Source organism: Gordionus sp. m RMFG-2023, chromosome 1, assembly GCF_954871325.1.
Source record: "Gordionus sp. m RMFG-2023 chromosome 1, tfGorSpeb1-WG-v2, whole genome shotgun sequence".
Lineage (NCBI taxonomy): Eukaryota > Metazoa > Nematomorpha > Gordioida > Chordodea > Parachordodidae > Gordionus > Gordionus sp. m RMFG-2023.
In genome coordinates, this window is record NC_088775.1 from 284,862 (window position 1) to 297,238 (window position 12,377).

General features: G+C 28.0%; 1 protein-coding gene across 1 annotated transcript; it reads left to right on the forward strand.

The window, feature by feature from the left end:
• Positions 1-4,373: 4,373 nt before the first annotated feature.
• LOC135931788 (protein TFG-like) lies at positions 4,374-10,817 on the forward strand. Its single transcript, XM_065469114.1, has 7 exons — positions 4,374-4,681; positions 4,732-4,815; positions 4,857-5,069; positions 5,129-5,479; positions 8,284-8,468; positions 8,607-8,936; positions 10,209-10,817. The coding sequence occupies exons 1-7, from the start codon at positions 4,477-4,479 to the stop codon at positions 10,422-10,424; spliced, it is 1,584 nt and encodes a 527-aa protein (XP_065325186.1). The 5' UTR covers positions 4,374-4,476; the 3' UTR covers positions 10,425-10,817.
• Positions 10,818-12,377: the final 1,560 nt, after the last annotated feature.

The window sequence follows — 12,377 nt, forward strand, 5'->3', positions numbered from 1 at the left end:
TATTTATTTGATATGAAGTCACTTTTAAGTCTTTTGAACGTATAATCTAAAAAGAAATTTTTGAGAGGGTTCCAAACCCGAAAATGACCCCCGTGTAGCTACGCCACTGATTCTAATGATTAGATCCTGTTTTTAAAATCTCATTATTAGTTCGGCAAACTAGTGTTGTTAAACGGCAAGATTTGAGCCGATTTATAAAAACGACTAACTACAATGTTTTACTTAGAAATATATTATGCAAGCCTACAGATTTTTCTCACGTGAATAATGAATCGATTCACAAATTCGGGGTTTATATATGTTAACAGATTAAATATTCACAAAAAAAAAAATTAATATTCAAAAAAAAAAATTTATATGCAAAATTAAAATTAACAACAATATTCTCAGTATACATTCAAGTTCGTTAACAATAATTTTAATATTCGTCTCACATTTTAATATTCAAATCATAAAATAAAAAATTCTTTTTACTCAAAAAACTTCATAACTTTAACGGCTGACACAAAGGTTTGGACATCTATTAGCGAAACCTCGAGGCCTGGGTAATATTTTATCGGCTAAAATATTGAGTTAGCCGGTTTTAAAAACCGGCTCAAATCGAGCCGTTCAACACCAGGGATTTGGCATTAGTTTTTTAAAAGTTGTCATATAAGCTGCCTTTATTTCTTTTCTGCTGCTCATCTGACCCAATTATTCAACAATACCCATCTTTAAGCTTAAGAAGCCTCCGCCTGCATGGGATTAAGATAAGTTGAAAACTTGTTAACCATATCTTTGGTGCAACATGTGATTTGCATTTATTTGCTTGAATTATCGCTTTCCTTAATTCGAACTTGCAATCTGAAGCAAAGCTCTATTTAAAGTTTACAGGAATAACAGCTATGATTAGCTTGAAATCATTCCTAGTGTAAATTTGAGACTTCACCTAAAGAGAAATTGTAAAGATCTGTAGGTTTAGGATCTATATTTCTTTTCATTTTATCTATAATTTGTCTAAAACGGATTCTCATAAGTAATGAGAATATCATAATCCAAATATACTCTGCTAAATTAAAGCAAAAAGCCTTGATAAAACTTTACAAAAATTCATTCAGTAATTCTGGTTTGACTTCTATTAAATCAAGGGGTTAAATTTATTCTACCAGTGAGTATACCAAAAAAGATGCAAATAATAATATAAATAAGAGCATTTATTATAAATTATTTTTTGTGTGTAATATTAGTCAAGTTGAATGGCTTTTCCACTGCAAATTCAGCAAAATGTACTGTGTCTTTTTTTGCTAGCAATATTTTCCAGACTACACTATCCAAACGGAGATTTAAAAATTCAACTGTTAGATGAATATCATATTAATTTATTTTATCAATACCATTTTAAGCACTTTTGATCTTGAAGCTGTAAAATTTTTAAAATTATTGGCAGTAACACCTCATCAATAACACGAGAACCGCTCCAAATGAATGCTTTTATCTTAGGCAACAAATATTATATGCAAATCTAAGAACTTTGATAGATTATTTTGGTTTTATTTTGGAAGTTTTTTTTTTAATGTTTCATTTCTTCTCTTTTGAAATATTACAATGTTCTTTTTAATAAATTTTATATGTGCTTTTAATATATTTTGAAAAAATGAAATATTTGAATCTTGAAAAAAAAATAAAATCGACTACAGTATTTTCTATTGAAAGTAACTAGGGACATTATTTTTGTAGAAAAAAATTAATACAAAGCGTTTCTTAGGTAACGACGTCATTTTTTTGTCAGTAATAAAAAGAATTTTAAAAATATAGATATGTAAGTTGTTTCCCTTCCAGTACATTGTAGATTTATAAAAATCTAAAAACAAAAATATATAATTTTCTTAAGGTATTTTGCTTATTCGCTGCCAAGCAAAAGGACACAATACATTCCAAAATAACTGACGTTCACGATCGCGTTTATTCGATACCTTATCACCTTATGGATTCCACGAAATTATAATTATTATAACGACTATTATTATTTCTCAAATATTGTATGGATAATAAATCGTTAAATTTATCATTATAAACTATCATTTTATTTTTCGGTATAATAATTGCTAATAAATATTAGTCAAAAGTTTTTAATATTATTTTAATCATAATGAAAATTTTATAAATTTACTGTTCCAAACAGTCTATACCTAGCAATAAATTAATCTACCTTTTTCCCGATTTTGCTCAATAATATATTTTTCAAATAGTAAACGTAAAATTTAAATTATATAATTTTTAACTTAGCATCTAATATGAAATATTTTAAAATAGATTATATTGAACGAGAATAAATACTATAGAATAAATTGTGTGTGATTGTATTGTATAATTAAGGAGGAATATTGAACAAGAATAAATACTATAGAATAAATTGTGTGTGATTGTATTGCATAATTAAGGAGGAATGATATGATAGTCTTTATTGATTATATAATTAGAATATTGGCTTTGATGTGGTCTTTTTATTTGATAATATAGTTATACAAAAGAAAACAAGTGGTCTTTATTTAATAATATAGTTATACAAAAGAAAACAAGTGGTATTAGAAAATGAAAACATATATCAATATATATGTTTAATCGCCTTGAGATGTATTTATATACATGTTAATTTCATTGAATAAAAAGATAATATGAACATATTTAAATATAGAATTACAACAAATTTAATAAGCAAAATATTTAAGAAGTATTTAAATATACAATGAATTACAACAAATTAAGCGAACATGCAACAGGTTATATGGCGATACCACACTTTTTGCATGCCATTCATACATTTTTTTACAATGACTATCGATACCGATTTTTGATATAATTATAATGAATTTTTCATTTTCTGGCACTCCATTCTAAAGGCTTCTTACCATATTTCAAGAAATAAATTACCTGCAAAGTTTTTATTTAATTTTTTTTAAATATACTATAGGATACGATAAATTTGATTATAGCTGAAGCAAGAGAGGATTGAAGATAATCTGGAATTATAATTGTCTAGACTAAAAATATCATTTATACAATTATCAATTTCATCCCGACTATCTTCCTCTATGATTTTCATTATCTTGTTTCTCACTGTAAATTGAATATGTTTATCTTGATTCTCCAATAACAATTCTTTAATGCTAAATTGATATTTTTGTTAATATATTTACATTCCCTATTGGATAAATTAATTTATATTTAAAAGTAATATACAGTTGTAAAAATTGCTATTATTTTGTTCAATGAAAAATGACACACTTTACATAAATTATTATAGTTGAAGAGTTATATTTTTTAAAAATTTTATAGATGAGGGATTTACATAAAATATAAAATTTGTTTGGGTTTTGCTTTTGTTTTAATTTTTTATGGTAAAAATGCATATAACTAATCGAATTTTTATTTCAGATTTCAGCTTAATATTTAGTAATTTATTTTCCTTTATAATTAAAATCCGTAAATTCTATCTGATATTATAAAAAATGTGAAAAGCTTAGTATAAAGGCAAAAATGATTATAAAATAACAAAATAAGTTGTAATTTTCACAATTTTTGGAAAAAAATATATAGTAAATCACAATTATATAAATTCATTAATATTTGCTGTCTTTTATAGATTGAGATCCTAGTTTTCGCCATCAACGTTATAATTTGGAGAAAAATAGCCTAAATCTATCTTATGCATAGGATGTTCAATCAGGGGGTTTCGGTCATTGAGAGTATAAAGCTGAGATAATTGCATTTTAATATATTTAGGGCTAAACTTTGATGTATGTAGAATCCCTCATTGGGATCCTCGGTCCTAGCAGAGATCCGTTTTACCAGCTCCTTAAAGATCAGAGCATGAGAGCTGAGCGATGCTAGAGTTGTGGCCAATAGTGGTAGGAATGTATAGTTGGCAGGTAGCGATGGTGAATATTAAGTATCTTGCAATATATAGATATGGTCGTTGTCCATCAATATTATCGTATTATAATAGGCTTATGTAGTAATTTTTACGGTAATATATTTTGTACCATTTCATCTAAAAAATTTAATAGATCCCAATAAATTTATCCTGCCTCCTTAAAGGCGCCTACATCCTTCAAGAAAAATTGGCAAACTGTTTTTATTCTCACCCCCGCTCATGTTTTTAAGATTCGCTTACCATAAGAATAAATAGAAAGATAATCACCCCCTTATAACTTATAGAAGTTTAACGTTTTAAAAAAAATTTCAAAACTATCATTTAAAACAAAAAATTTAAGTATAAATTTTGAAGAGATTTATATTAAATACTGATTCATAGCGAAATTTAGCATGTCTATATCTAATCATTTACGCATAGTCATTTTAAAGTAATTTTTTAAATGAAAAAAAATAAATTATTGTAACATTTTTATCACATCGTGTTTCACAAAAATAACCACGTAAACAAGAACTTTAATTTTTTGCTAATTATTTGACATTCTTAATTATAAATTTGAAATTATGGTCATCGATCCCGTAGAAAAAGTTCAAAAGACAGAGCTAGTGGGCAAAACTATTATAAAAGCCCAGTTAGGAGATGAAATTAAACGCTTATCAATTCATAATGATGATTTAACATATGACGAACTTGTTTTAATGATGCAGAGAGTATTTAAAGATAATATCGCTAAAGATGATGATATTAGGCTTAAATATAGCGATGAAGGTTTGATATTGCTTAAATTAGATATATATATCTTGATTTATTTTATGCAGATGGAGACCTTATCACACTTTCTGACAATGCTGAGCTTAACACAGCTCTTGAAGCTGGGTCTATTCTAAAATTATCTATCAACAGTAAAAAAAAATATTGAAAATTTAAAACATATTAATTTTAGTTTCTGGTAAAGAATTTAAATTAGAAACTTCTGAGGTCAAAAAAATTCGAAAAGAGTTGAAAACAATTAGAGACAGAATAAATTATTTGTTGGATTGCCTTGAGCTTAAGTGCCTTGACAAAATTGGAGATGGGGAAGACAGTTTGGATGAAAAGTCATCTAAACATATTCACAATAATTTAAATGCCATGAAAATTCATTCTTCTTCAACAAGTAATTTTACCTATAAATATGATGATATAGTTCATTTGATTTATGAATAAAAAAAATAGATAAATCTGTATTTAATCCATCAGTACCCATGATGAATAGTTCTCCAGCTTTGATTTCAGGAGGTAACAAAAAAAGTGATATAAATCTTCATTCAACTTTTGATCCATTCCTACAACAAAAAGAGAGGGAAGAAATTGAGGGCAAAACAGAAGAGAATGACAATGTAAATTTTGCTACATCGAGAGCTCCCCCATCTGGGTCCTCTATCACAAACAATATGAATAGTATGTTGAGACCATCTAATCATCCAAATATAATTTCTAACCCTAATGCACCTCCTTCATCAACTACATTTGATCAACATAACATGAGCTCATATAATGGAGATGGTAAAAGACCAAATTACACAAGTCATTAATTTTAAATAAAGATATTTTATATCTAATTGCCATTTTTTCTTGTCATTTTAGACATCTTTTAATTCCATTTCCTTATTTTACATTGGGGTTGGAACGATATTCCATCTTTTTGTAATAATATTAAAAAATATTATCTCAGTTAAATGATCATGGATTAAAAAATGATTATTATTTTCTAAAATATAATATAACCTTACTATCAACTCTAAGAATATTTGTTTGATTTGATCAATTAAAATATTAATTTTCTCAAGGCATTACAAATAAATTTTAACTTATATAATGTCATAATAGAATTTAATTCAAGACAAATATATTTTGCACATTAGGACAATTTTTCACATAATCATTTCAAAGAGTCATGTACTTCCACCCCTTCCCCAATCCAATCACAATAATACTCCCTACTTTGATCTGACATATGCCCTGCTCTGGGTTGTGCAGTACTGCTAAATGAAAATTCTGTCCTGCAAAAAATAATAAGGCTAAATGTCCCTTCCCGCTTAAAATTACAAATCTTAAAATTCTATGAATTACCTAGTGTAGTTAAATGGCTTGTTTTGAGCCGATTTTCAAAAACGACTAACTCAATATTTTAGCCAGAAAAATATTGCCTAAATCTCGAGATTTTGCTAATTGATGTCTAGACCTTTGTGCCATCTATGAGAAAAATCTTCAGGCTTGCTTAATATTATTCTAGATAAAATACTGAGTTTTGCTGTTTTTAAAAATCTACTCAAATTGAGCTGTTTAACAACACTAGAAATACTTAATTTGTTTATCAAATTTAACAAAGTTGTTAAAGAATCTAGATACAAGTATCTAGATATAAAAATGTGGTATCTGTATCTAGATAGATTTTTGATTAAAATATCGGTATCAAGATATTATTTTAGACGATGTATCTGTATCTAGATCCATTTAAAAAGTATCTTTTAACAACTCTGGAATTTAATATTGGATATAAGTGATTTAAATGCTAACCTCTCTTAGTTCAAATAAATTAATATTAAAAAAGCATCTAATATATTTCATTCACATTTTATTAAATATCTATTATTTTTTTAAAAATGTTTAAGAGTGTGAATAGGAAACTCCGCCTAACCTGTTATTATTTCAATATATAATAAGGCAACATGCCCAATTTGTTCCTGCAAATTTTTTGTAAAGTTTGTAGGGCAGATATAAATTGGCAGATTAGGCAAAAAAAAACATTTATCTTGTTGAAAAGATATTAATATATTCACAAAATATTCAACAGATAATTAATAAATCTGAGAGAAAAGATGAAAAATTATAGGCACAAGTCACACTGGCAGATTGTAATTTGACCCTTTACAAATCAATATTTCTAGACTAAAATTGCTACAATCATTGTAAATATGCTAAAAGTACTTCAATTTCAAAAAATGTTTGCCTTTATAGTGCATAATGCTCTGTTTTAATTGCTAATAATTGGATGTTAGAGTGCAAAATGGATTTTTGTATGCCACGTTAATTAAAAGATAAAACTGGTTTGATTTTTATGCTTTATTAATTTTGTGCTAAAATTTGAAAATGTATACAAAATTGTAAGTTGTACACAAATTGATTGTTGCGTTTGCAGCATGTATTTTAACATGATATATATTTCTTTCAATTGAAAGCATTAACTTTTTTCCTTGAAAATTGAGACATGATTTAAATATTTATAATTTTATTAAACAATTTTGTAGATAAGCAATTATTAGCCTGATATTTATTTGGAAAACGTACAAACAATTATACCAAGAAGAGAGGGAAAACTTCTAAAATATTCATTCATTGAAATTTGTTCTCATTGCACTAAAAGGAGATCTAACTGCATCTCAATTTTTTACGAGGATGAGGAGAACAACTTTTTCCTATATTCTGAAGAACCTTATCCATGATAATAATCCTTTATTGTAATTAGTTACTCCTAACAATTCAACAGAAAATCATTGCTTGCAACAAAAATGTAGTGAGCCAGTATTTATGGGACATTTTGCATATATGTGTTTTCCATCCAAGGCCCCAAAACAATTTGGATACTCTGAATCATGAACTCTTGGGAAATCTAAATAAACCAAATATTTAATATGTTATAATTATAATTAATCCTTCCCATTCCATTTTTTTGTAGGTTTGGGCATGTGCTTCTCTGCAGCAGCATTCCATATAGCCCTGCACACTGATTTCACTATATTGGCTATGCAGGATTTGGATATCCTTTCATTAAATGCCAACTGTGACTCCTGTTACCTTTATATATATATAATTTTATCTTAAATTACCATATTTGACCTTAAGGTCAGAAATAATCTATCTTCTGCATCAATCTGCTTGTTGGAGTTTGTCACTTTAAGATTAATATCATCATGGATGAGGTTCAGAATATAGGAAAAAGTTGTTCATTTTATCCTTTTTTTTTCTTTTTAGCATTCACCTTTTGCTGGTTGCTCCATCAATATCTCTCTCCACTTTATGTTATTCATGCTATCTCTTTTATTTAATTTATATTTCTAAGTTTTATCAAAATCTGAGATGGGAAGGTGATTTGATATGGAATGACACGATATTTTTTTAAAATTTATTGAGGCTAATTAATTTTTGACAATTTAAAATTAATAGTATTCGTCGATACAGTAACTAGTATTTCGATACATCTCTGCCTTGCACATTATGTACTTTGAAAAAAATTGTTCAATAATTATCATGTCTTTGGTGTAACTTTCCCTTAATTACCCTTTATTTCTCATATTTTTAATAATATTATAAATAATTAATTTACGCAGTGATGAATGGTGAAGATCATGGATCCAGGAACATTCTTCCCCCATCTTCGGAAAATAATCCGTTAAATATAAATCAGCCACAGCAGGCTCCTTATTACCCCTACAACAAAACCGCGCCACCCCAAATTCTACCAACTATACAACACGTTCGATTACCCCCACATTTTCACCCTCCTCACCCACAGGTTTTAAATATACTCATTTTCTATACACGCCTTAAAGATATTATACAAGTAATCTATTAAAGAAATGAAATTATAGATTTGTTTAGAACAAGATTGTAAATGCTATATATTTTATAAATTGACTTATTATATATTAAGAACACGCAGACTTCCCAACCTCTACCTTCTCAACCTCCCCAGGTTCAAACAGGTTATCCGCATCCTCCAGGTCCGCCACAATTTAAAGGCGGACCGACTCCCCCTATTTCGTCTTCTACCCCTTTCTATAACCCTCAAGCCAGCGGCGTAAGACAAAACTATCCCAACATCATGAACCCCATGCCTAACAGTTATAACCCTAATTCGAGCTTCAACGCCAGTTACAATCCAAATCCGAATATTCCCGGGCCTAATATGGTTAGTTCTAATAGTAACCTTCAACCCGGAACTGGAGTTGTCTTGGGAACAAATATGCAGCCTTTTGGAGGGGTTAGTGTTTATGTTTTCGTTTGTCTTTATTTGATTCTTTGTATTATGTCAAATCGGCCCCTTGAAATCTGGGTGAAATTTTGTATACAAACTAAGGTACACTTGAATAAAGCAGTTTTCTAGTTTTACCTAACTCTTATATTATATTTTGGAGATATCAAAGATTAAAGTATGTAATGGCCTGTTTTTACGTTTATCGATTGTTAATTGAAGATCTACCAAAAACTACTGAATTATAATTAATGGTTCTAATATTAAAATAATATACAATTTATTTATTTAAACCCATTTTAAAGTTTAAAATCTTTGTAAAAAAAATTAATGAGTTTCCTCGATTTATATAAAATTTTGAGCAAATCAAAATGTCACTATAAGACCAATCTGTATCTATAAAACACGAATTTTACTTCCATGGGGAAAAGATAAAAAAAAATCTACAACATATATAGCCAATGTTCCTTCACATGTAGAACCGTGAGATACCTCAGTTATCAATAATTCACAGCCTTGTGAACATACCTTAATTCTCTGGGTTATAGGTAAGAACGATTTTACGTGTAAAAGATATATTTGCTCCTTCTAACAAAAATTATGATTCATGAAGTCTTGCCGAGATGTGAAAACCACAAAAATATTCACATTATTCATACCAATCTTGGTATTAACAAACTGTTCCAGAAAACAGGCTAAATTCCTAATCAAATCAATCAGCCAAAAGAGCCATAAAACAAACGATCTCGATGGTCCTTTTTATTAAATAACAAATCAGCTTCGAAATTTTACGTTATAATTTTAAATCACTCAAAGATTCCTGCATTAACCAGACAAAGATGACCCCCCCCCCCCCCCTTTAACTTGTCTTTTTTTAAAATGATTCTTTATACATAGTTTACAAGTTATTTTTAATTACATTAAAATAAAGAATGGGATTTAATAAAATAGAAAGAATGAAATGCAAGTTGGCTTTTATTTATAGAAACTTCCAATCATTATAAAAGGGCATAGAGCTATTAAAATGCCTTTGTCTATAAAAACTTTGCAAGCAATTCTTACGATCTTATTACAAAATTTAGCCAAGTTTAGTTTATTTAATATCGTGGGGATGAATTTTATATTCAATTCCCTATTGCCGTATTTTTGTGATCGATGGCATGGAATAATCCACCTTAATACTCTTCCCTATAAATTTGAAAGCATTTTCATTATTTATATTTTTTTAAATAATAATATAAATCTATTATATTTAAATACACGAAATGCATCGATCAATAGATGGGCCCACCCCAAGCTGGCAACTTTCAATTCCAGCCACCCCAGTCTCATCATCAGCCGCAAAGTTCTTTAGGAATCAACCCTTCTGGTTCGTCTATAGGCGCACCTCCCCCAAACCCTCAACAACAGAAGATGGACTTTGGTCCACCGCCTCAGGCCCCAACCTACTACTCTCAAGGACCGCATCCAGGGTACCAGCAACAGCCTACTTTTTAGAAGAAAAAAAAGGAAAATCAACATAATTCTGAAGATTAACCTTTTTTTAAAAAAATTTAGCATTATTTTTAAATAACAATTTTATTGTATGTCTACGAGAATTAAATGATTTCTTTATTATTATATGATATTCACTTATTAACATGATCCTACTAATTAATCAAACCTTTTACTAAAAAAAAACGAATTTATATAATGATATCTATCTATATAATATAAAGCTGCTAATTTTAAATAGTTTAAAAACATCTTATAAACAAAACCATTTTTATCTTTATATTACAATAATGTAAATTTATTTCAAAAATTTGACGGCTAAATTTAAATAATTTCTATTTTTTTTATAATGCATTTTTTAAGATAGTTATTATTTATTTACCATGATGGCGATAATCATTAGATTGATTAAATGTGTTTTAAAAAACCCACATTGACTTTAAAATATTTGATTTTTTATAATCACATTTAAGTTATATTTTATTATTATATATATTTTTTTTAAATTGCACATTTAATTAATTGTTTTTTTTTTAAATATATGATCACCTTTTGAATTAAAGAGTGGTAGCATATGTTAATAATTTTTACTATAACCAATAAAAAACTATATATCTAAATTTGATTCACTGGCAAATAGTCGGAAATTCCGCTAAAAACGGTTAATCTGAGGATCATCCCCTCACCCTAGTTTAGAGTTAATCCGCATCTTAGTGTTGGTGGGGTTTGTTTCAGGACCTGCCTGTAGATTGAGTCAAAATAGCCGAATACCCCCCTAACTATTCTAGCAATAAATATTTTTCTGACATAAGATTTTAAAATTAAATGATTGAACATGTGGTAAATTTTGGCGGTTGCAAACATTATATATGATATTTTCCAAAAAGATCAAAACTATCCGAGTTCCTAATATGTGCAGAATTATTTCTAAAATAATTTAAATCAGCCAAGAAAGCTTTGTTGGGGTTTAATTGCATTCCTTAGATTTTGTAAACGTTATTACATAAAACACCTGATATTTTTATTTGTATTTTTCGATGGCCCCATTTGCCGATAAATTCTATTACTGCCACCAAGCTTTATGCGTTATTTAATGGCTTTTAAAATATTAAAAAAATTTTAAGGGAAGAAATGCACATTATAGACGTTTTATAATGTTATTTGAATAGTAATGTAAAATAACCTTTGACTAACTCCATTATGGCGTTGTCAAGATCATCCCTTAAAAAAATTGATTTAAACGTCTACGTTTAGCCTCTACTTGAGACTATTTTTGCCGTTTTAGAGATATGAATTAATAGAAATAAATTAAAAGATACATTTTTTTTGTAGCGATTTTGCTTTAGGTTAACATATTATGTGTTAGATATCTGCAAGACCTGACCTGTCAAGAGTTTTGGCGCAAGTTTCCCGACCCATTAAATTTATCTAAAAGTCCGCCCAGACCTGCTAAAAAGAAAATTTGCTATTTACCATTACATTTTTAATTTTTATCTTATTTTTTTCCCAATTTCAGTTAAAGCTCCTTATATCTGCTTTACAACTATCTATTTCTTTCAATAACAAGCGTTTTAGTAATCAGTTGCCTTTTATTTCTAACCTAGTTAAAGAATAAGCGGTCATGACCAACAATAATTGCAAATTTATTATGAATATTTTTAACAAGACAAAATAAATTTGATATGAGCTCAAATAAAATGTAATCAAAATATCTTGATTATAATGATAATTATCACTAGGTGTACGGGTCTAGGTTTTGAGGGATCAGGAATATTTTATCAACACAAAATATCGATATGAGTATCCAATAGAAGCTATTTAAAATATATTTTGTGAAGTAACAGTATTCACTAAAAGGTTCAAAAACTAAAAAATATGCTTATTTTGTTGATATGATGACATCATTGTAAATTGTTACTTTTTATTTTTATATAATAAGCAAAGTTAATATAATAG